Below are 24241 nucleotides of genomic sequence, written 5' to 3'. Positions count from 1 at the left end.
TCCGCGGAAGAGAAGGGAAAGCAGAAGGAGGCGCGCCAGCGGGCAGCGAGGAGACGTAGCCGGGATGGGAGAAGGGGCGGCGCGTCGCTTTAGACGTAGCCGGCAGCCGCCGCCGCCGCCGCCACGAGGAAGGGCTGGTCGGGGCCTCGCCTCCTGCTCTTTGCGTCAGGAGGAGCGCCTTGCGAGCCGGCGAAGGCGACCCTCGTGAAGGCGAGGGGTGCCTCGCTGCAGCTGGGCAGCCGTTGGACGCCCTCCTTCCTTCAGGCGCAGCTTCGAACTGCGGGCCCTCGAAGGAGAAAAAAACCTCGCGGGATCGAGAGCCTTGCAGCGTTGCCTGGTCCGGGGTGCAGCCGGGTGAGTTGGTCACTTCTCGCGGGTCCTTCCTCGGAAGTAAGCCGGATTTCTGTGCTCGGTGGAATTTACTACAAGTCGTTTTGGGGCGTCTTGTAATGTAAGGGATTCTCTGGCCGTTCCTGGAGTATCCCATCGAGGGGCACCCTGATGTGGGCATCACGTTGAGGTGACCGATGTTGGAGTAAATATAGTACAGGTAGCCCTCGACTTACAACAGTTCATTTAGTGACTTAGACTAGACTTAGAACTTGGACTTAGAGTAACTTTATTGTCCCTTTGAATGTGCATTAATCGGCATGCATTACAATGAAATTTCGTGCTCTTTAAAGAGTCTCCACCTCCAAAGTGACCCTTCAAAGTTACAACAGCATTGGAAAAAAAGGATTTATGACCGGTTTTTCACACTTACTGGCTGCTGTAGCATCCCCATGGTATCGTGATTAAAATTCAGATGCTTGACAACTGACTCATGTTTATGATGGTTGTAGTGTTGTGTTGGGGTCATGTGATCACCTTTTGCAACCTTCTGACAAGCAAAGTCAGTGGGAAAGCCAGATTCACTTTACAACAGGTTTACTAACTTAACAACTGAGGTTATTCACTTAACAACTGTGGCAAGAAAGATCGTAAAATGGGGCAAAATTCACTTAACAAATGTCTTGCTTAGCAACAGAAATTTTGGGCTCAGTTGTGGTTGTAAGTTGAGGACTGCTTCTATTGTAGAAATCAGGGGACATGCATTTTAACTAGACACCCATTGCATTTTCTCTAATTTGGGATCCTGCGTTCTTGTGATGGATGGTGGGAGATCGTCCAGGAACTCTGAAGGGTCAGAGATTGTGTACCTTCCTGCCCTCCAGTTACTTCATGTTGTCTATAAAAATGAGACAACAGAGAAAAAGGATGGCTGTATAACTACCAAACTGTGTCCCAAATTTTATCTAATTTTGGTTCTGCCGATATATTAACTGTAAGGAATTTTTCTCCACAAAGCAGCTAGAACCCTACAGGGATCTCATGCTATTTCAGTCATGTTGGCTGAGGATATAGCAATATTTTCTTGGGGCGGGGGTGGTGGTGGAAACCCTACTTTAGGGATGGATTACTGGAGCTTTATATCATAACTGTCTTGATGTGCTACTCTGATGAGTCCCACCAGCAGTTTTTAAAAGAGGGCTGATGTTCCCATTAGTGTTACAAAGGCAATAGGATGAACTATTGAATGCTTTTTAGGCCTTGTGATTAATGTGATTAATTAATTTTAGACCCTGTAAATAATTAGGAGTTCCCAAAAGTGGGCTAAAGCAAAAGCAAGATAATAATCCCCAAACTATGTACACTACAAAAGCAGACTGGTTCTTATTTTGATATTGATGGTAATATAACATCTTCTAGTGTATCTGATAACAGCAGGACAGGTACCAGGTCTCTAATGTAGGAGCAGACAACTATTTCCCCTTAAAGATCTTTTCTTTCTTTCTTTCTTTCTTTCTTTCTTTCTTTCTTTCTTTCTTTCTTTCTTTCTTTCTTTCTTTCTTTCTTTCTTTCTTTCTTTCTTTCTTTCTTTCTTTCTTTCTTTCTTTCTTTCTTTCTTTCTTTCTTTCTTTCTTTCTTTCTTTCTTTCTTTCTTTCTTTCTTTCTTTCTTTCTTTCTTTCTTTCTTTCTTTCTTTCTTTCTTTCTTTCTTTCTTTCTTTCTTTCTTTCTTTCTTTCTTATCAAGGTCACTTCTTTTGTCACCGAACTATGATGATATATAATTTCCTGTTTTATTTATTAATTAATTTGATTTAAGCACTGCCCAACTCCAAATCAAGTCATGACTGCACAAGGTTGAAAAAATAATTAACAAGTTTATCTACTTTCCTTCATTGCCCTATCTGCTGCTCCTTCACCTTCAGCAAATGATTCTATGTTAGAGCAGGTATACCCAGCCCACAGCCCATGGGCTACATGTGGAACTGGAGAGCTGGTAATGTGACCACAAGACCTCCCCAATATAAAATTTGCTATTTCTGTATATTAACTATATGATATATTTTTTATATCGAGCCCAAGGCGATTCCTTTTCACTCATTGCAGCCCAGGCAATCCAAAATGTTGGACATGCCTGGTGTACAATCACTTACCACTTGATTGGTTGATTGACTGAACTTATATACCTGCCCATCTCACTCACATGTGACTCTGAACAGCATACACAATTAAAACATAGACTAAACAATCAACACAATTCAACTATTAAAACCAATGAAAAACAATTAAAAAGCTACAATAAAGAAAAAGACAAGAGTGCAGTCTAAAATTACACTAGCCTTTTGACAGGCTCCACAGTTCCATGGGATCTCCATATCCCATCAGAAAACCAAGTTTTGAGAGCTTTCAAGGTTTCCTATTCTTAACATATGGCAATAACAGTTTGTCAAGCACAGGAAATCAGAAGTCCAGGCAATTCAAATGAATATAAGTTTATTACATGCTAATGTTCTATACAAGAATCTGAACTACTAATGGTCAAAGGAAATTTGTGGTAGATAAAGAGTCAAAGGAACTCACAGTGGGCTGAACTTAGATCTCCTTCAAGCATTTTTGACCCCTCCCTCGAGCTTAGCCTGGTCGTCTCCTACATCGTCACTGCAAACCAGTATTACAAATCCTTATTCTGTCTAACAAATAAGTATAAATATTCCTTTGGTCTTTTCTTACAGATCTTAATTAGTAAGATGCCTTTGTGGACTCGACAGTTATCCAGATGCTGCTCTTTGTTAAATGCATACAATATTATAAAGAGTGCAGAGCTGGGAAAGGAATCAGTAAAAATGTGGACACCTTTTCTTGAACCATCAATGTTGAAGTGCCTTTGTCCTTACGGATATTATTGCCACATGCTGTTAAAGAACTTTAGAACTTTGCATCTGGAGAATCACAGGCAGTTCTGCAGCTCAAGTACTGAACCCCACCAGACTTCACTTTCTGTCATTGACAAGCCGAAACCTGAGATAGTACCTATTTTAGATACCGAAGAATTGCTTCAAGGTAAGTAACAAATTACATTAATATGATGTTGAACATGATATATCGCAGCACTACATCTAAATTTGTTCGGTTTTATTTGGTCTTCCTTTTCTGTTAAAAAATTGTTTAGAATTTATTGTTTGCTATAGTATTTAAATCACATTTTTTAACTGAGCCTGAGAAAATTATTTGATAGAGGGTGAATCTTATACAGATAGTTCCCAGTTAATAACAATAATTGAGACTGGAAAAGACCTACTCTGATCCAAGATGCTTCTGGATTGGTCCTTCCCAGCCCTGAACCTCAGCAAGTTAAGGGACTAACTCCAATGCACACCACCCTTTACCTCCTTTCATATCTCTGCCTTTTTGGCTGCCTTACACTCCACCAGCCCAGCTGGTCTTCACTGTCCTCTTCCTGCTAAGGCATGCCTATCTAGCCCTAGCATTCTTGTCCAAATCGTGTGTGGCCTTCCTGCAAAACCCCTTTGTAGGGTGATAAAATAGGTTATTCAGTATATGAGTTACCCTCAGCTTCAAACCTATCCGGGTTCATTGCAAAAACACCTTTTTTTTCCTCACTTTATGCAATGTAATTAGAAATGTCTGATCTCAGCTTTGAGCAAGCCATAGTATACTATTTTATTTAAATTAGCAATGATTAATGTTGCTTGTGCAGTTATAAATATGGCTCTAATATAATTATGCTAAATTTCCAGTCTAAATCTCAATTTCCAATTGGGTTCACACTTTAAGGTATAATATAGCTTGTTTGATTTTATTGTGTTAAGTAATCCCAGACAGTTAACAGTTTAATACAGTGTGTGGAATCTAAAGTGTGTGTCTGTCTGTCTGACTGTCTGTCTGTGTGTGTAGGAGCAATTATACAAGCATGAAACTTGTGACACTATCTGATTGTAAAAGCAAATTTGTAGAATATTTTCTAGAATTATAACTTTCAGAAATGAGTTATAAGTTTCTTCTTCAGAGCCCCAAATTTGGAAGTGAAGGGGGGGGGGGGTGAGTGTGTGTGAGAGAGAGGGAGAGGGTTATTTATATATATATAAAGCCATCCAGCATTGCCCTTTGGTAAGATGGGTGGCCAATAAATTTTTATAAATAATAAAATGTGGAGACTCAATCAAACCAAAATTTATTATGTTGCCAGAGGTTAGGCATGAGTTTAGATTATTATACCCACTGTCATTTTTATATAAATAATTGGCAAATTATTTATTCATATATTTGTTTATTTATAAAATTTATTAGCTACCCATCTTGCCATATAGTAACTCTGGGTGGCTTACAATATTGAAAGATAAAACTGAATAATATAAACACAATGCTATAAAATCAACCTAGCTAAAAAGATAAGGGGAAAATATTGTTGAGTTGGGCAAATATACTGGTAATTATGGCAAAATGGCAAAACATTGGCAATCTTTGAGACTCTAAATTGCACCAGATTTATTGCTTCAGGTTTCGTTGGATGCCATAACAACAGAACTAATCTAATAAAAACTGGTGGGTGGGTCCTAAACAGTCATGCATTGTCATCGTCAAAAATTCTATATGTTATTATTTTGGGGTTTCTCATTTTTTAAAAATAGCAGTCTTCAATAGACTATTTAAAAGACAGAATCTCCCTTCCCCTATATTTTGAAAACAAATAATAATCAATTTAATCCAGAATAATAAAAGAATTCTCATTAGGGTTATTTATCAATAGCTAAGATAGCTCAGCTCTGTTCACCATATAAATGCCATGTGTTTGGTATTTTATCACTTCCTTAACTTCAGTTGTTTTTTTCTTTTTCATGAACTTAAGATTTGGACGATGGCTTGCCTATATCTCCCTTGGAGAAAATTTCAGAAGATGAGTCTCTTCAAATCAAAGCTGCACCACCACCTCCGTTAGAATCTTTCTCACTTAGAGATTATGTTGACCATTCGGAAACATTGCGCAAATTAGTGCTTCTAGGTAAGTATAGCTCCATTTGCTAGACACTTTGTGATATGTTGAAACTCTGTGATAATCATTTTTACTATATAACAACCTGTCATGTTTGAATACACAACACATTCATGTTTGCAGAATATATTTCTATCGTAAAATGGTAGCTGGAAGGTATACTCTATTGCAGAAATATAATTGAGGGCAGAAAGCACTTTTGCACAATTTCTTTGTAATAGAAGGGTTCATAAATACAATAAATTCATGAAAAATTTGGAAAACAACTTATTTAGAATTATTATTTATCTACATGTACCTCAGGATGTATACAGTATTACTTATTACCTTTATAATCAATATATTAACATTTCTGTATCTGTATCATACTAAAGTATGTGGTGCCAGTAATCAATATTCTTCTGAGACCTTTAAAGAATGGAGCTGGTCTGTTGATTTTACCAGAATGGTAGGAATCAATGAGGCTTGAGCTCTTTCTTCCATAATCCCTAGTTATTTAGAGTTGCTATCTATGTTTACTCAATTACATTAAAAATGACTATAAATGAAAGATTGTGCAGTGGAGCTCAAAATTGGATTCAGACATGATCAGACTGTTGATGTCAATGTGACTTAAGATAGTAAATGTGTACCTTAAAGTGATTGATTTCATTGGGGTTGTTCTGGGTATAAAAGTAGAACACATAGCTTTTAGTGTTTGCATGTACAAAATTAGGCATACTATAGGATAAATATTTATTTTCACTGAATAGCTATGTAATCTGTTTTTGAATTCCCTGCAGGAGTCAACTTGTCCATTGTGGAAAAACATCCAAATGCAGGCCAGCTTCTTGTAAAACTCGATTTTGAAACTGATATTAAAAAAATCCTTCTATTTCTTAATGATATTGGTTTGGAAGATACACAATTTGGGGCATTTCTCACTAAAAATCCTTATATTCTCAATGAAGAGGTTGAAGATCTAAAAACAAGGTAAGGACATCTGGGCATTCCAATTCCCTCATCCACCGAATCTCAGCTATTTAAATCTGCATTGGGTTGGAAGTCATTGGATTTCTTGTTTGCTCCAGTGACACCATTTTAGAATGGTGGGTTCGGTATGGTAACAGGAGCTAAATAAGCACTGCTGGCATGAAGAATAAAAGCTGGTGAGAAAGGGAGGAATACATGAATTCTTAAGTCTGCATTGGACGGTGGATGATTCATCTAAGAGTATAGTCTTTTGGGTCAGTAGATTACTAAACTTGCCATTTTCCAAATGGACTTTGTGTAGCTGGCCAAAGTTTTTCCAGTCCCAAATTAAGCATACCAATAATCCTCATTTAGCAATCATTCATGATTGCAGTGGTGATGAAAAAGTAATTTTGTGACCAACTCTCTCATTTACAACCTTCACAGGTCTGTAAATCAAATGAAGTCTGATGTAAGATCATAAGCACAATCATGGTATCACTTAGCAACCAAGTCACTTAACCAAGTACCAGTTCCAATTGTGGTTGTTCAATAAGGGCTATTTGTAATTTGCTTAAACAAGTATAGCAGCTGCTATGTAGAAAGAATGCCAAGTTCTGTTCCTTATTAAACATGATTCCTTCCCAAATAGAATCCAATACAATGCATGCATTGAATTTTCATGGAGGTTTTCCTGAAGTTGGAAAAGAGAAATTTTTGTTTATTTTCAGTAAAATTTGTAATGCATTCTGAATTGTAGGGACAGAATTTGATTGTTGAGACTTGACTAAATACCAGGCATGTGTTTTTCATTATGGGGCAAAATTACAATTCCTTGTCAGTAGATAGAAATGCAAAAATAGAAGGTTGATTAGAGATTCAATTTGTTTTACTTGCCATTTTCTTAAAGGCTTATTATTATCCACATATTCTGGTTGAAGGGAAAATCTAGCGTTTTATCAACACGAAATATTTCAGCAGTTACATCTTGAGTATAATATAATTAAAATGGCATGAAAAGAGATTTAGTATACAATAACATTGAAGTTTGAAATATTTAAGAAAATCAAAAATTAAGTGGTTATATATATTTATATATTTATATTTATATATATTTAAGTTATATTTATGATCAACTAAGGAATTCTGTAAATCATGCAGTATTTTTTGATAACCTGTTCAAGGGAAATGATTATCACTAACAGCAGATATGAAAAATATTTTTTTAAAACATGGAGTCTGAAATAGGAGTGCCATAACAGCCCATTGAAGATAGATAATTCTTAATAGGGCTACAATGCTGGTTGGCTGTTGGTAGCGGAGAAATTGAAACACTTTCTAGAAGCTTAATTTCACACGACAATATTTGCGCATCTTATTAATGGAAGATGTAAAAATGAGCTGGATTTTAAATTGATTCAAGTGCAAGACCCACATCTCTTAAGTTTCCAGAGGATTTATATAGCAGTGTTTTAAAAAGGCACCCATGGTAGAAATTTACAATCACCTCAGATGCTGCTGAATTATGGCTGTAAGCCCTTAAATCACTTGCTAGTGTGCAGAAAATGCATAATTAAAAAACTAATTTCTCAGAGTTCTCAGCATGACAAGGAAATGTTAAAATCAAAGGAAACATTGTGTTTTTTCCTTGTAGCACACAAAAGAGAAGAAAGATTAAGCGGCATTGCAATTGCTAAAAACGTGGTTTCTGTTGTATCTGAATGGAATCAGATTGTGAATGCTATTAAAGCAAGTTCTGGTGAAATGGTAGATTCAGAGATGGGATAAAAGTTCAGTAATTATAAGACTCTTTTAACATTATGTTAGTTTAGAAAATGGAGTGAAAAGAAATAAAATAAATAATTCCCTTATATAACCTTCCAATCTTCCAAATTTTGATGGTGTGAAAAGCCTGTAGATTGTTTCTGTGTAATATTTGGAGAATATACTACCTACATTTGGGGGAGGTTAATTAAAACAAAAACGAGAATATTACAGTTTGTTCTTTATAAGCCAGTTGACAATGCCAAGAACCTGTTAATTTTGGGGTCCTTAACAAGTTTTTTACTGTCCCTTTTGTAACTACAACATTATAGTGGAAATATTTATCCAAGTCTGTTCGGCCAGTTTACCCTCAATGCTTTCTGAGATTCACAATTGACCTTCTGTCCAGAAAGCCTGCTTTCCCCACAAACAGGTTTTCATGAACTGAATAGTATTAAAGATTCTATTTTAAGAAATAGGCTAGAAGAACAATGAATGTTCCAGATGAATTCCCAGCACTTTTTCCATGGTTATGTCTTGGGCAGAGAAAGAATGTAAACCTTTAGAGCCACTGTTTGATAACCTTTCTTGATTTATTTAAACATACCATTTAAGTTCATTAAGACCTTTTCCTTAAAATCAAAATGTATTTGCATTCAATTGCTTATTTTAGTGTAAGCTATATGGGATACTAAGATCACACCGCAAAACTCAGTATTGACAGAACTTTTATTTAAATGCAGCTGGAAATTGTTAACTAATTCTTTAACTTTTTTACATTATGGTTTTATTCTCATTAATTGGGAATTGTGGTATTTTGCTTTAGTCAAGACTTTTCTACCCTTCATTTTAGCTGCTTTGCTTGTTAATATTATTGAAATATCTGCTACTTGGATAGATAATGCCGGGGACGTGGTCATTTGGATAAATGGTTGCCACTTTGCTTTCTTTCATTATAAATTAATGTATTTCCTTATTTTCCAGGGTTGACTATCTAATATCAAAAAAATTTCCCAAAGAAGCAGTTACACAAATGGTCTTAAGGGCTCCATGTTTACTCCTCCTCTCTGTGGAAAATCTGGATGATAGATTGGGTTTCTTCCAAAATGTACTTGGACTAAATCCAAGAAAGGTACCTTTTGCTTTTCTTTAAAGACCACTTTGGATTGAAATGAGCACTGTGTGGCATTTCATTTGTATGGAATTCAGCAACAACTGGAGAGAGATTCATAATTTCTATTTTGATTATAGTACATATTTGTCCACAATATGTGAAAATATAATTGAAAAAAATCATCAAAAATCAGACAGTAAGAATCTTTTTCATTACAAGAATTTAAAATTTCCTATTATATAGACATTTATCTAGATGGCAGAGAATAGCCATTATAACCAGCTTTCTGAAAAGAATGTATATGGTATAATATTGCTGTAGTTTAGCCAAAAAAATTCCATTGCAATGGAAGTTGAAGTAATTGAGTCATGATGATCAACATATGTATATAAATTGTTGAACCTGAAATCCTGTTAAGATTTTGCCTATGTTATAAAATACACTGCTCAAAAAAATAAAGGGAACACTTAAACAACACAATGTAACTCTAAGTCAATCACACTTCTGTGAAATCAAACTGTCCACTTAGGTAGCAACACTGATTGACAATCAATTTTACATGCTGTGCAAATGGAATAGACAACAGGTGGAAAGCATAGGCAGTTAGCAAGACATCCCCAATAAAGGAGTGGTTCTGCAGGTGGTGACCACAGACCACTTCTCGGTTCCTATGCTTTCTGGCTGATGGTTTGGTCACTTTTGAATGCTGGCTGTGCTTTCACTCTAGTGGTAGCATGAGACGGAGTGTACAACCCACACAAGTGGCTCAGGTAGTGCAGCTCATCCAGGATGGCACATCAATGTGAGCTGTGGCAAGAAGGTTTGCTGTGTCTGTCAGCGTAGTGTCCAGAGCATGGTGATGCTACCAGAAGACAGGCCAGTACATCAGGAGACATGGAGGAAGCCGTAGGAGGGCAACAAGCCAGCATCAGGACCGCTACCTCCGCCTTTGTGCAAGGAGGGACAGGAGGAGCACTGCCAGAGCCCTGCAAAATGACCTCCAGCGGTCCACAAATGTGCATGTGGCTGCTCAAATGGTCAGAAACGGAGTCCATGAGGGTGGTATGAGGGCCTGACGTCCACAGGTGGGGGTTGTGCTTACAGCCCAACACCTGCAGGACGTTTGGCATTTGCCAGAGAACACCAAGATTGGCAAATTCGCCACTGGTGCCCTGTGCTCTTCACGGATGAAAGCAGGTTCACACTGAGCACATGTGACATGAGTGACAGGGTCTGGAGACGCTGTGGAGAACGTTCTGCTGCCTGCAACTTCCTCCAGCATGACTGGTTTGGCAGTGGGTCAGTAATGGTATGGGGTGGCATTTCTTTAGGGGGCTGCTGCGAAGGAGAGAGAAAAGGGAAAAGATTTGTTGTTTTTTTTCCTCCTTTTCCTATACTGACAGCAAAGAGACTTAAGCAAGTAATTGGAAAAAAATCCACTTTGACATTAATAGGCATTTAATGCTGAAAATAAAAAGTCAAAGGGATAATAAAGATTTCTGGATAATCAAAAGCTTTTGAAAACAGGCAAGGACAGAAAAAGAATAAAAGGGCAGGATCTGGAAGGGAGGAGACTGCCTGGAATTAAAACGAACTTACAGCAAAATCTCAACAAGACTTTCAAAAGATACATTTTAACTGAAATATCGCAACAAAAACCCCAGGAAGAGAAAGTGGAAAAAGAAATAACAAGAAATAACTCGGAACTATTTGGATTACTTGATGATTTCTGGATTTTTGGTTATTGTATTTGAATGACTAAAATCAATCGGGTGGTTTAAAACTGTTTAAAATTGTTTAAAATGGCTCCACTTTTAGAAGAACTGAAAATGGAACTTAAAAAGTACAAAGAAGATGCACAAGAAGGGAGAGGTTCTTTTGGCTTCGTATTTCAGTTTTTAGAAATGGAGATTTGGAATTATGAGAAACAGCAAGAAATGCCTGCAGAACAAGAAGATTGCGACAAAGAAGAAGCCATCTTTAATGAACAAGTAATCTTAGGTGGGGGGGGAAGGAAAGGGGGGAAAGAGAATGGAAAGTTTTAAGATTGGGAAAAACAACTCCCCCCCAAAATAGAGTGAAAAGTAAGTATAAAATCAGAAAGCAACAGAAGACGGAAATGCAGAAGAGAGAATTAGAAGTAGAGAGACAAGGGGGTAAAAAGGTGAGGGAGAAGAAGAGAGGGAAGAAAGGAAAAGAAGTTATAAAGGACAGAAACAAAATATAGAGAAAAGGGGCCTATTTAGAGATAATGGGTGAAAATTTAATGGAAAAAGGGATTCTGCAAAGGTACATAAGATAGTATTGTTATATTAGAAATAGAAATAATTTTAGAAAATATGAAACAATGATTAAAATGTTTGATAAAATAGCTATTGTAATTCAGTGGAATGCTTGTCAATAAATAAATGTAACAAAATGAATATTTAATGATTTACAAAACGTGAAGAGAAATAAGGGAAAATTAATTATGGAGATTAGATGTGTCTTTAAGGGAGTATGATATTTAATTGAAAAGAAGTGTTAAAGATGTTAAGATTTTAATGATTATTAATGATAGAACTGAATTGGAATGGAATGAGGGTTTATAATTACATATATTTATAATCTTTTTTTTAAAAAAAGAATATAGTGTGTATTATAAGAATGTACCAAGCAGAATTCGATTGGAAGTTATGTATTATGTATTATATTGAAGGTCATAACCTTAAGGTATATATTGAAGTTTAAATAAGAGTTGAATGGATGTAATTAAAAGATATAAAGGTGTCATACTCCAATTAGTAACTACAGGAGAAATTTGTTTAATGAGAAAACATAATATGAAATTGAAACAGAACAGACAAAAGTATAAATATAATGATTTGAATTGAGATGAGATAATCAAAATAAAATTGAGAAAAGTAAAAGAGGGGAAAAACTATATAGAAAATATAGAATAGTATAAAATATGGAATAGAACACAAAAAGGAGCATGAAATTGAGTTTTGTGTCTGTATAAAGAAGTTCAACCCGGGACCATGCTATTTTCAAAAAGGATGTTTTATTTGTATTTTGTATGTGTGAAAATCCAAATAAAACTTTATTTTTTAAAAAAAGAATATTTCATTCATTCAGATCTATGATGTCTTATTTTTGTGTTCCCTTTATTTTTTTGAGCAGTGTACATTCTTATATTATTTACACTCTGGATTGTATATCTGCTTGTATATTGATTTTTCCTTACATAACCATAACACCCAAATAAGGAAATCTGTGTCTAGCTGAGGTACAATAGCTTCCCATGAATAGCTGAGGCACAATAGCTTCCCATGAATAGCTGAGGCACAATAGCTTCCCATGAATAGCTGAGGTACAATAGCTTCCCATGAATAGCTGAGGCACAATAGCTTCCTATGAATATGGCTGCCACTCTAAACAGAAGCATAAGTAAAAATAGAAGATATATCACTGCTTGCTTTTAAAATTATATATGTGTGAAAACTGCCAGTATATTAAATTGTCTCCTAATGTGATTTTACCATACTATATACGTCCATATTTTTTCAATTAGAATCATGTTGCCTATATATATAAATATACTCTGCTGATGAAATACAAATGTTTATTTTAACCTAAATGTATATTATTTAATACATATTCATTTGTTTTTGAATGTAGACTAGAAATCTGGTAACCCGTCATCCAAGATTGCTAACTGGCAAACTTGAACCAATCGAAGAAAATCTTGCAGTAAGTCTCCTTCTTTTAGCTATTATTGTAAATTATTCAATATTCATTATTCAACTCATAAAAGTTGTTAAGAGTCATGCAAGATAGCAACTGGACCAATTTTCACAGGTTCCAGTTCTACCTTATACTTAACATATAACAAGAATAATACCCTAGTACAGTGATGGTTAACCTTTTTGGTACCGAGTACCGAAACTCGAGCGTGCACTGGAACCGGAAGAGAGCAACTGGCTGGCGCACAGGTGCATGACGGAACCCAGAAGAGCAGCTGGCAATGGCGGGCGTGCCCACAGAGAGGACTCTACGTACCATCTCTGGCACGCAAGTCATAGGATCACTATCACAGCCCTAGTACATGTAAAGTGTTTTGCACAAGCCCTGTGACTTTGAAACAAGTTCCTTTAAGTTCTTTATAAATATGATAGAAAGCTAGTGCGTGGCAGTACTTTGTATAATAACTTGTGTGTTGTTGCTCACAAACCACAAATAGGGGGGGGGTATGTTTAATGAGGTGTGTGAACCTCATTATGTGTCAGGTTTATATGACCTATGTTTATATAACAAAAAATGGGCTATTTTTTTACTTTTTTAAACATGGCATTGTACAGTGTAATCCTTATATAGATTCAAGTGCAATCAATGAATGTTAGAAATTTTTTTGAATGCTCAATAACAGTAAACTCTGTATGTCTGTTGAAAGCTGGGACTTTATTTTCTATTTCAATATTCTAAAGATACTGAGAATACAACTCACACAAGGATTTTAGAAAATTATAACTTGTTTTATTTTGGCCAATCCACAGAACTTTGTTGAACATGCAATATTTTTAAAAATTGAGGAGGAAATGCTTCATTTTTTTCTTGGAAATGTTGTCCCAATATTTTCTTTGACTTCTTTCAAATTTCAAAATTGATTCATAGCAATCACTCTCTTTTTCAGGTGTATGAAGAAGAACTTGGATTTAGTAAGAATGAAATCCGTCATATTGCACACACAGTCCCTAAAAACTTAAGTACAGGAAAAAAGAAGTTAACACAGATTTTTGATTATGTACATAATGTAATGGGCATTCCCCACCAACTTATGGTACATTTTCCTCAGGTAAGAATCTTGAGATGTATCTAATTACTAGTCATTGGAGCACAAAATGTGAAAAGTAGCTTAAGGGAAATTCATGCAGATTGTATATCAACATAATCGATTCAATAGATGGCCACCATCTCATATATGTATCTCTGGGTGGCTAACAATCAAAAACAATAAAAAGAGAAGAAATAACATAAAATAGCATAGCAGCCAAAAACATTATTAGCATAACCACTATCAAGAAACAAGCTCACCCAATTCTCAAGATGTAAAGATATGCATTCATGTATTTTTAAAAATAAGTGAAATTGTCCATATTTATGAAACTTACTTGCACATATCACTAGTTTTAATGACTTGTTCAATGCCATATTTGCCACTGATTTCAGTATGACATGCCCAAATAAGGTACATTTTTCATCCTTTTTCTTTTTTAGATTTTTAATGCAAAGTTATTACGAATCAAAGAAAGACATCTCTTTCTTAAGTTCCTGGGAAGAGCCCAATATGATCCAGAGCAACCAAGCTACATCTCCTTGGAAAAATTGATAACCTTGCCAGATGATGTGTTTTGTGCTGAAGTTGCTAAAGCAGAAATAACAGACTTTGAAAAGTTTTTGAAAACGCTGTAAAGAACTGTTTAAAAAATATAAATACATCTGGTAGTAGGCCTTCTAACTACAAATTTTGGCAAAACTGTCATTAAGTAAAATGACTTCTAAATATGCAAACAAATTTAGAAATAAGATACAACTTATATCCAAGTGTGCTGATAAATGTTAAATAAGAAAAACAAACATCATAAATCAAATATAAGGATGATTGAGCATTTATAGTCATGAGTGTAGCCACTTGTGTTTCCCATCAATGACCTAGATGTATTGTTTACAGAAGTATAACAATATCTGGTTTTAAATTTATTCCACAGTGAATAAATCAATATTATTACATACAATAGAAAAGTCTGGTAGCATTTTTTCAGACTAACATAAATGTGAGATACAGCTCACTTCATCTGTTGCAGAGAAGTTACTAGACTGATGGAAGATTTAAACTGGGAAGAGGTGGAGGAAGGAGAAGTTATGTGAGTGCAGGTTACATTAGAGGCAAATTAAAATTTCCCTATTAAATATACTGTGTAACCATAATTATAAATCATCCCAAACCAAAAGTCTGTTTTTCATCCATTTTAGAAGCTGTATTAGGTCTGTCTATGTTTTACATGACTGCATTCTACAATTGCATAATTTTGTAGCATATTCCAACCCCCTACCGCACAAACTTTTTAAAGGGAAAAAATTGATTACTTGATGATTAATGAAAATTCTTGATTGCAGTGAATATATGGTTCTGCGCCTTACAGGCAATCTGATTTGACTTGTAATTCCAAAATACATTTTCACATTGAACTATTCTAATAAATAGTAATCCAAATGATTGTGGAGGTTAACTCAGAAGGAAAATGGAAACCTAATATTTGGATTTGGTACTTTCTAAAACAGGGGTCCCCAACCACCGGTCCACGGACCGGTACCGGTCCGTGGAACAAGTCCTACCGGGCCGCTGGCTTGCTGGGCGCCGCCATCTTGTTTTGATGAAAAAGTGCTTCCGGTGAGCTTTTCCGGGTAGAAAGCTCACCGGAAGCACTTTTTCATCAAAACAAGATGGCGGCGCCCAGCTGATGTCGGTACCGGGCTGCGCCATAAAAAAGGTTGGGGATACCGGGCCGCGGCGTAAAAAAGGTTGGGGATCACTGTTCTAAAACATAGCATGAAGATGTTATAATTTACAGTTTACTTGTATATCATCCAGAATCCCTCTGTGAGGGAGATGGGCAGTTTCTATATTTGATAGGTAAATAAATAAAAAATATTTTATGAACAGTTGTGGATTTTTTTCATTTTTCATATTGGCATTGGTTCAAAGGAATATATGTTTTGTTCAGTCTGCTCATTCACTTTGTGGGAATTCAGTACTTCGTCAGCATTCAACTTGATTATCTGGATCATTTGTAAGCATTCTTACTTGATACTTTTTCTATGATTGTGGAATATTTTATTCATTTATTAGATTTTTATCTCACCTTTATCACTTTATAAATAACTCTTTACATACACTATACACATGGGTATATAATACAACTGAGGATCTAAAAGCAGAAAGCAACTTGAATTTGATATCAAATGATATTCAAGATATAGTGTGATATGTACCGGTGTATATCACTGAATTAATTTGAAATATCTACTATTGATACAAAAGATAAAACTAAAATGGCAAAAGTTGGCTCCTGGAGAATTAAATCCTGCTCTGCAAAACATTCTTCATGGTTGCTTCAGAGTTAAATTTCAGACAGTTGACTTGCTGAAATATTCAACCTTTTATCAGTTTTCATGGTCTTCACAGCATGACAAGATCTTTTCCAGCTTTCACAATCTGAGATTGAACAGAGATTCATCAAAAGATAATACTGCAAATTTTCTCAATGTTTAAACATTCTCAAGATCTGTAATGCATACCACTTTTGACAAAATACTTAAATAAAGGCTTTTTCTGCCCCGTGCCAGAAAAATATCATACAAAGGAATAATAATCTTGGCTTTCATTTTAGAGCTGTTTGAAACTACTCTCTTAAACCATACTTAGGAGAAACCTCCATTACTCCCTCTGCCAAATTTAGTAGACTCAATTTATAAATTAAGAGTCATCTTGACTATCCATTTCCCACTGTCGGCAGCAACCTTGTTCACTGTCCATTGTCTTGTAAACAATTTACCAAATCAAATAAATGTGGCAGCAACCTTGTTCACTGTCCATTGTCAGAAAACAATGAAGCTTAATTCCTCTTGCAGACATCTTACTATTTTTTTAATTTAAAAAACCACACACCCATATTTATTGTATAAAAGGAAACTTGCCGTTCACGCTTCGATTGTACGCGGCAGGAAAAAGACACATCGCTGAGGACCGTCCAAGCGTTCATCACGCAGAGTAACGTGCCGTTGACGCCAGCGTCACGTGACAACGCGGGGCCGTGAGCACGTGGTAATAAAGACCTCGCTCCTTTTCCCGGCAGGCAGTTCGGGTTTTGTAGAGGTGAAAATGGCGGGCAGGGCACCCGGTACGTAAGTAAAGAGATCGTTTTAGTCCGGCCACTTTAACCGTCGAAGAAGGCGGCGTATTTAAGGTTGTGTCGTTTTGTGACCCAGACAAGCCTGGTTTAATCGGTAGTGATGGTAAGAGGACGTAAGACACGATAAGGGTTGTCGACCACTCAGGTCTGTGTGTGTATGTACAGCATCGCTTTTGTACGTGGCTCCTTTGAAGAAAAACCCCCTTTGAATTTAGCGGTGCTTTGAACTCTGGAAAGGGCGGGCTGTCCTGCCAGCTTCTAAATGGGTTGTTGGTTTTACTGCAGGGGCCTACGTGGGCTCTGACTCCAAAGGAGTCTTCTGTCAAACAATGAAAAAAAAAGTTTTTATGAAAGGATAACTTTGGGGCTTCGTTGGGATTATCCTCCTCTTCTGAAACACTTGGATGTGAAAAGGAACTCTAAAAAGATCTTTAGGATAGCAACTAATAGCACATATTTTTGCCCTGTCCTTTTTGACTTTCAAGACTCTGTCTTCTCTGGTCAGAATATATGCCGGTGTTGCTAGTCATCTATGAGGTTTTTAGTGGTTTCTGAAGGCTATATGGCTGCTTAGTTGGGGGATAGTTTGAAAAAAAAAAGGTATACTGTACAGCCGTCCTAGAGGAAGAGGAACAGAGTAGAAATATAAATTTTATTTTAGTTCTCTTGATATTGGTGTTAGTGGCCACAGGAGTTTACCTAGTAGGGAAAGAAGTTGATAACTCATCAATTTTATCAATATGTAATCAAAGGGGATTTTTTCTGACCACTGTTTTATATCTGTTTCCTGAATTTGAGAATACAGAAATGCTGCCAGATTTATTTGGTTCCCAAAGTTTTCCCCTTTTCTAATTCCAACTTTATCCCGTACAGTTTTAAAATAAATATTCTGCAGTATTGCCAATGTGATTAGTGTTTTGTATAGGCACAAAAATATAATACCTAAATTATATGGGGGATTATATAAAGGAAGCCTGATAAGAGAATATGCATTATTCTATGTACTAATATACATTAGTTAGGGTATATATGTACTTCTAAATAAGTATTGAGTACTTTTATTTAGTTCAGAATCGAGCATGTGTACTTGAGCATGTGTACCTCGCAGTTTTTAGAATAGTGTTGATCTTAGCTCATTGTAAATCTGGACAATTCACATATATTTCAATTTCAGCATAAAGGGATTAGGAAGTAGAAGAACAATATTTAGATTGGAATACAGCAGGGGTGTCAAACTCGCTGTGTCATGCGATGTATCAGGACTTTTTCCCCCTTCACTAAACTGGGCAATGGAGGGGCCAGCACGTGATGCATCTGGCCTGCAGGCCACAAGTTTGACACCCCTGGAATACAGTAAAAGCATTACAGGAGGTAATGCTATAGGAGTTTTAATGCTATAGGAGGTTTTTTTTAATACTGCATTAAGTGGAATATTTACTTCTCATATTATTCTTGCTGTTGTATTATTTTAAGGTTTTTAAACTATCATTCTGCACATCCTTAATGCACTCCAATCCTTTGAAGTATTGGTCTTCAACTGTAATCACTAATACATTTGAAATTATATGGCACAAAGTAGAAGAAAATGTTTTCATCTATAAAATGTGTAACTAGCAGTTCTCTGATGAAGCCAACAGTTTTGTTCTGAATACAGTTAAAACTATACACATATTAAAGGTAATGGTCATAAATGTAACAAAGTTTATTAATAGTATTCTGTCTGAACTTGTATATTGAAAAGTCTTTTTACTTACACCCAAATATAATGTATGCAAATTCTTCTTTCTCAGAAATAGTGCACTTGTTTCTACTGTTGAATTTTTCTGGGCCGACAATCCTATTTTCTAGGATTGAAAGTGTTGCAGCCCTATAACTGCATCTTACTGTATTTGTAGTTCTGAGAGTGTTGGGATATGGATATGGAACAGGTGTAGCATCTTAAGTTAACTGATTGATACTTCTAGTTTCAGCTGGCGGTCGTCTGTTTGAGAGCTTTCGCAAATGGTATTACAATGCACAAGGATTCAATAAATACGGTGGGCATTTTCTATGAATATTTTTAAACTATAAATTTTATTTGCTAATGTGTTACTGGTGTATAAGTTCTTTACTGAATTGAAACAAAATCTTTTCAAACATGCTGTTCATTGTATTAGTCACAAAATAAATGATAAAAATTAAAATCGGTTACTCTGAATTATTTAGTTTTATTTTGTAACTAAAGACAACTACTATAGCTATAATTTACATGTTAGTCATTGGCCACATTGTCAATTGTTTGTACATTTGACTAAAGTGAAATAGCAAATTGCTCCAGCATCAACCTATATTTTTTATTTCATAATGTCATCAATTTGGATAGGTTGTAAGGCTGCTGACTTCCAAGCAACCAGATATAAATGTGTTACTACCAACTATAGCTTATAGGCATCACTGAAGATAAACTGTCTATGATAAACTGTCTACTTGTGCATGTTTATTCAGAAATGAGGAGTGGTTCAGAAACTCCAGATAAGGGACTTTTGAATGGCAATGCCATGCAACCCATCATGAAAACATTTAAATGGGTCTTTTGGTTATGCTGGAATTGGAAGTAGGGTGCTGGAGTGACTCATCTATGATTCATTGTCCAGACATTTTTAACAAATCTATAAAAAATAATTTCTTGATCTCCTATCCAGCAGTTAATTGCACAGTGGGTTGCCAAATGCAAGCTTCAAGACATTAGTATGCTTTAAATGCTAAATACTTTTTTTCATCTAATTGATTGACTGGTATTTTATTTTTCTGTTGCAGGATTAAGGCGCGATGATATACTACATGAAACTGATGTTGTCAAAGAAGCAATAAAGAGACTTCCGGAAGATGAATATTATGAAAGAATATTTCGCATCAAGAGAGCAGCCCAGTTGAGTCTGACACATGAGATCCTTCCTAAAGATCAGTGGACAAAATATGAAGAGGTATGAATTCTTGTATGCAGATTAATAAAAGGAATCCATTGTATAGGGAAGATTGGTTCAAAGCAGGCAGGAATATCAGTATCCTTGTAGAAATTAAATGTTTAAGATATTTAAAACCTTCATTTTATAGTTAAAAATCCTCCCAAAGAAATTTCTGCTAATCTGAAAAGAATGTGTGTGAGAGATTATAAATAAATACATTTGAATTTAATAATTACCCTGTGCAATGCATCAGACTCTAGTACAATATTCTCAATCTTGGCAGCTTTAAGTTGTATGACCATCTCCCATGCTGCCTAGGGTATTCTGGAAAATGAAGTCCATACTTCTTAAAATTGCCAAGGTTGAGAAACACTGCTGTAGTATATGAGGTCTCTCCATTCTACTTACTGGTTCCTCATTTCTAAGAAGTTTCATCCCTCTTAGGGAATGAAGTAAAGTTATTATTTACTCTCCATAGTCATGGCTATACCTAGCTGTGTTGAATTCTGCCAGTAATCAAATCAAAATCAAGACAAGCTATGGTGTAATGCAGTGTGTGAAGCTAGCCACAGAATAGTTTGACCCCAGAAATATGTTGGAGGAAAAGGGTTCCACTATTAGTATCATCAGAAGTTGACAGTTTCAATAACCTTGCCTGGTGTAGAATGAATGAATGAATGAATGAATGAAATGAATGAATGAATATATACACACACACACACACACACACACATATATACATACATACATATACATACATACATATACATACACATACATACATACATACATACATACATACATACATACATACATATACATGGTATTCAGTTTTGTTCGGGTATTTTCCCACATCATCATAGTTGTGCTTTTAAAGTTGTAGCAACGTTTCGGCAGAATCTCATCTGCCATCATCAGGCTTCTATATAGTGTTCGTCTGTGAGTCAGACTTTCACGGCCGTTTCTGTTTTAAATTTGGTGCTAGCCTACTGCTGTGCCAGAATGGTTTTTTCTTCATCCTGATTGAAAGATAAACCAGTATCCAATATTTATGGTTGACTGGAAACCCCTTTTCATGAAATAGGGAAAAATGCACTTATGACTTGTGATTTTATGGTTAGAAAAAAATTGAATAATACCATCGAAAAAAGAGATTTTTTTCTAATCCTAGGGACAATTTTGTAAATGTATTCATATGTGCTACCAAGGAAATCAGAATCAGAAGCTTCTATTTTTTTATTCTTTCTTTTTGCATTTTTGCTCTTTCTTTACTGTTTCTGCTGTTCATTAGCTTGTATTATTTTTTGTGTGTTTTGTAAAACTTTAATAAAAATGTCTTCTGTCTTATTTTTAGGATAAGCCTTATCTATGGCCACATGTGGAGGAAGTTATGCGTGAAAGACATGAAAAAAAAGAATTCAGAGATAAATAATTTTCTGTCCTTTAAGCAAATGTTTTCTTTAGAATGTAATTTGGGCAAAGATTTTGAATACTTTGAATGCTGAGCAAGAATTCTTTGCTTAATTATCCGGTTCAAATAAACGTTACCAAATCTTTTTGGAATCCTGTTTCCTAAGGTGCAAAGAACTACTAGTTACAGCCACATTACATATTGACATGATGATCGGCAAACTTCATTCCAGTTGTTTGAGTAATTCTTTTTGTCATAATACAGATGTTTCCTGCAGTTGGGAGAATAGATAAGCAACTATCCCTTTCTGTTTGTTTCTGCTATTCTAACTCTTTTTTTAAAAAGGTATTCATGTGCATAATAACTGTATATCTGTACATAGAGATGGAAATAGAGGCATAAAAATTATGTCAGTGATGCAAAATCAGGATCACATAGTTTCCATCATATTTTCCCAGAAAGATGGAATGTTCTATTGATATGTTTTTGAAATCTCTAGTTCCTGCCAAATTTCAAATCCAATCATATGACATAATCTGAATTACTCATTTGATGAATTTACTAAATAGTTGAATGTAACTTCAGTCTTGACAGATTACTTGAACATGGGTTCATTTTGCATAAAGATCCCATTAAACTCAGTCCATGTTGGCACTGAAAAATTTCAAAATTTGTTTATTAAAGTTGAAATTCTACTGTATTGTATAATAGATTGGTCTCTCACTGATAGTAAGTTATTTGCATTGGGGTAAACTCTAAACATGAATGAAAATATTTATTTTCTCTTCAGATTCCTTGTAAATGGGAGAAAAATAGAAATGTGTTTCCCCACTTTTTCTAATGCCTACATTATGATTAGCAAACTCCGATGGAATTTGGCATTTACATATCTGTTGAACATTCCTTCAACTGACGCAATAAAAATTGTCAAAGTAGAAGTGCAAATTAAGTACGTGCTCCTGGTTAAGTATGAATTTATTATGCAAAAAAGCAATTTCAGATACTCCTTTTATTTTTTTAAATAGAGTAACTAATTCTGTCAAATTAGGGCCTACTTCTACAGTAAATAGGATATAGATTTTCATCCAGTGGATATAGAGAATCAATCTCTGAACTACAAAACAGCTTGTTTACAAGTGGGAATTAGGTATTGCAATAAGCTTCCAAAGGTTACCTAGGTTATGAAATCATATTTATTTTCTGGAGAAATATATGATACTGCTTAGCTATAAAAATTAAGTATTGTTATAAATAAATTGGATTTTATTTGTGTAAGTAAAGGATTTGCTTGTTAATGTGTTGTATTGGTAACTCAACATAGCTTTAGTAATTGACTGGAATTTAATAATTATGAAATGTAATAATTATTGACCAGAAGTTTCAAAGTTATTGTTGCTTCAGATATTTATTCAGTTCTATTACATCTACTTTAGTATAGGTTTTACTGCACTATAACCACTTATGCAGTGAGTTTCTTGGCAAGAAAAGGGAGGAAAAAAATTGTTAAATGATGTCCGTGGGAAAGTAAATCCAGAGAATATCGGTGTTACTGATTTTCTTAGTAGAGGTCATTCACCAAACATTAACATAACCTCATCCTGAAATACACTGCTGGTTTTTAATATTGCTAATATGGATACCAACTTTGTGTTATTTTATTTTTCTGACACCTAATTCTTTATCCTGTGAAGAGAGGAATTGCAGGATTCGATCCTGCAATAGTGTTACTAGAGTACACTTGAAGGCATATTATTCTATTGAATCAGATTACAAAACATGAGATCAAATCTTCAAAAATAGGATCAGCCTCACTACTGCTTTTGCATTTCAAGTTCCTGGCCTTCAAAGCACAATTGCTCTGATGCCCTGGTACGAAGAAGTCACCTAAGATTTTTCTTTTCAAATGCCCAAGATAGCACAATTCATCATAAAAAAATTTGTATGTTAGAATATATTTCCATGATGGTGCACTGCTGGATGACTTGAATGGCCAGGTAATTGGCATTGATTTGATGGCCTCTAATTAAAATCTGTTAATGCAATCAAAAAACTGTACTTGCCTTTTCTACAGCTATGTCAATTTCCTGCTTATAGTTTGTGAACAACCACAATTTTAAGATTATATCATCTAGACATCCCCCGTTCTATAGCTGTGCATTTCTTTTGCCAGGAGAGGAACTTTGTATTTGTCACTTAGATTTCTTGTTGTTTTGTTTTCAGTCGTTTTCTGTAAGACATCAAGAACATTTTCAAACTTTGTTTCTGTCTTTTAGGAGCTTAGTCTAAGTTGGAAGCCATCCAGAATTCTATTGAGAAATAAAGTCCCTGTATCCAGAGAGCAATTTGAGTGGGGAAAGCTATTCTTTGTATATGAAATCTGTCACCCAATTAAGTTGGTGTAAATTTGATTGGTATTTCCTCTGCCAAAGGATGCATTAGATATTGGAGAGTGGCAGTGTAGAATTTGCACTTAATAGGGTGAACTTCAAATTCAGTGAAGCCCAGGCCCTGAGGTAAAGCAGTATCATTCGTAAATTCATAAATAGCAATAGCACTTAGACTTATATACTGCTTCATAGTGCTTTATAGTTTCCCAACCTTTCTGTCTTTGCAGACCAGTGGCAGGGAGGGGATAATTCTGTGGAAGCAGGACCAAGCGCACCCACTGGTCACACAAATGGAGTATACAGATCATGTCAAACCAATCTTATTTCATTCTTCAACAATAGTGACTAAATTAGTAGACCAGCAAAATACTGTGGACAT

At 35.4% G+C, this 24241-nt stretch overlaps 2 protein-coding genes and 1 long non-coding RNA gene across 5 annotated transcripts; 2 read left to right on the top strand and 1 right to left on the bottom strand.

The window, feature by feature from the left end:
* Positions 1-61: 61 nt before the first annotated feature.
* Positions 62-15869, top strand: MTERF3 (mitochondrial transcription termination factor 3). Of its 3 annotated transcripts, none has more exons than XM_087962027.1 (9): positions 62-390; positions 3060-3387; positions 5195-5347; positions 6121-6310; positions 9038-9185; positions 12828-12899; positions 13840-14001; positions 14424-15490; positions 15756-15869. In XM_087962027.1, the coding sequence occupies exons 2-8, from the start codon at positions 3075-3077 to the stop codon at positions 14616-14618; spliced, it is 1233 nt and encodes a 410-aa protein (XP_087818153.1). In that variant the 5' UTR covers positions 62-390; positions 3060-3074; the 3' UTR covers positions 14619-15490; positions 15756-15869. The 3 variants fall into 3 exon arrangements, with proteins under 3 accessions (XP_087818153.1, XP_026546433.1, XP_087818154.1); XM_026690648.2 differs by having other exon boundaries at positions 73-354; XM_087962028.1 differs by having other exon boundaries at positions 156-550.
* LOC148131519 (uncharacterized) lies at positions 15859-17016 on the bottom strand. Its single transcript, XR_015748980.1, has 2 exons — positions 16905-17016; positions 15859-16422 (listed from the first exon to the last, which is right to left on the bottom strand). It is a non-coding gene; the product is annotated as an uncharacterized LOC148131519 (long non-coding RNA).
* A 44-nt stretch (positions 17017-17060) lies between these two features.
* Positions 17061-23525, top strand: UQCRB (ubiquinol-cytochrome c reductase binding protein). The gene is made up of 4 exons (XM_026690657.2): positions 17061-17107; positions 19084-19155; positions 19916-20082; positions 21419-23525. Exons 1-4 carry the CDS (start codon positions 17089-17091, stop codon positions 21494-21496), a joined length of 336 nt encoding a protein of 111 aa, XP_026546442.1. The 5' UTR covers positions 17061-17088; the 3' UTR covers positions 21497-23525.
* The last annotated feature ends 716 nt before the right edge of the window (positions 23526-24241 follow it).

The sequence above is a fragment of the Notechis scutatus genome, chromosome 3 (genome assembly GCF_049901735.1).
Source record: "Notechis scutatus isolate UNSWTSFEM ecotype Mainland chromosome 3, rNotScu1.2, whole genome shotgun sequence".
Taxonomy (NCBI): domain Eukaryota; kingdom Metazoa; phylum Chordata; class Lepidosauria; order Squamata; family Elapidae; genus Notechis; species Notechis scutatus.
This window is presented reverse-complemented; position numbering and strand designations above follow the sequence as displayed.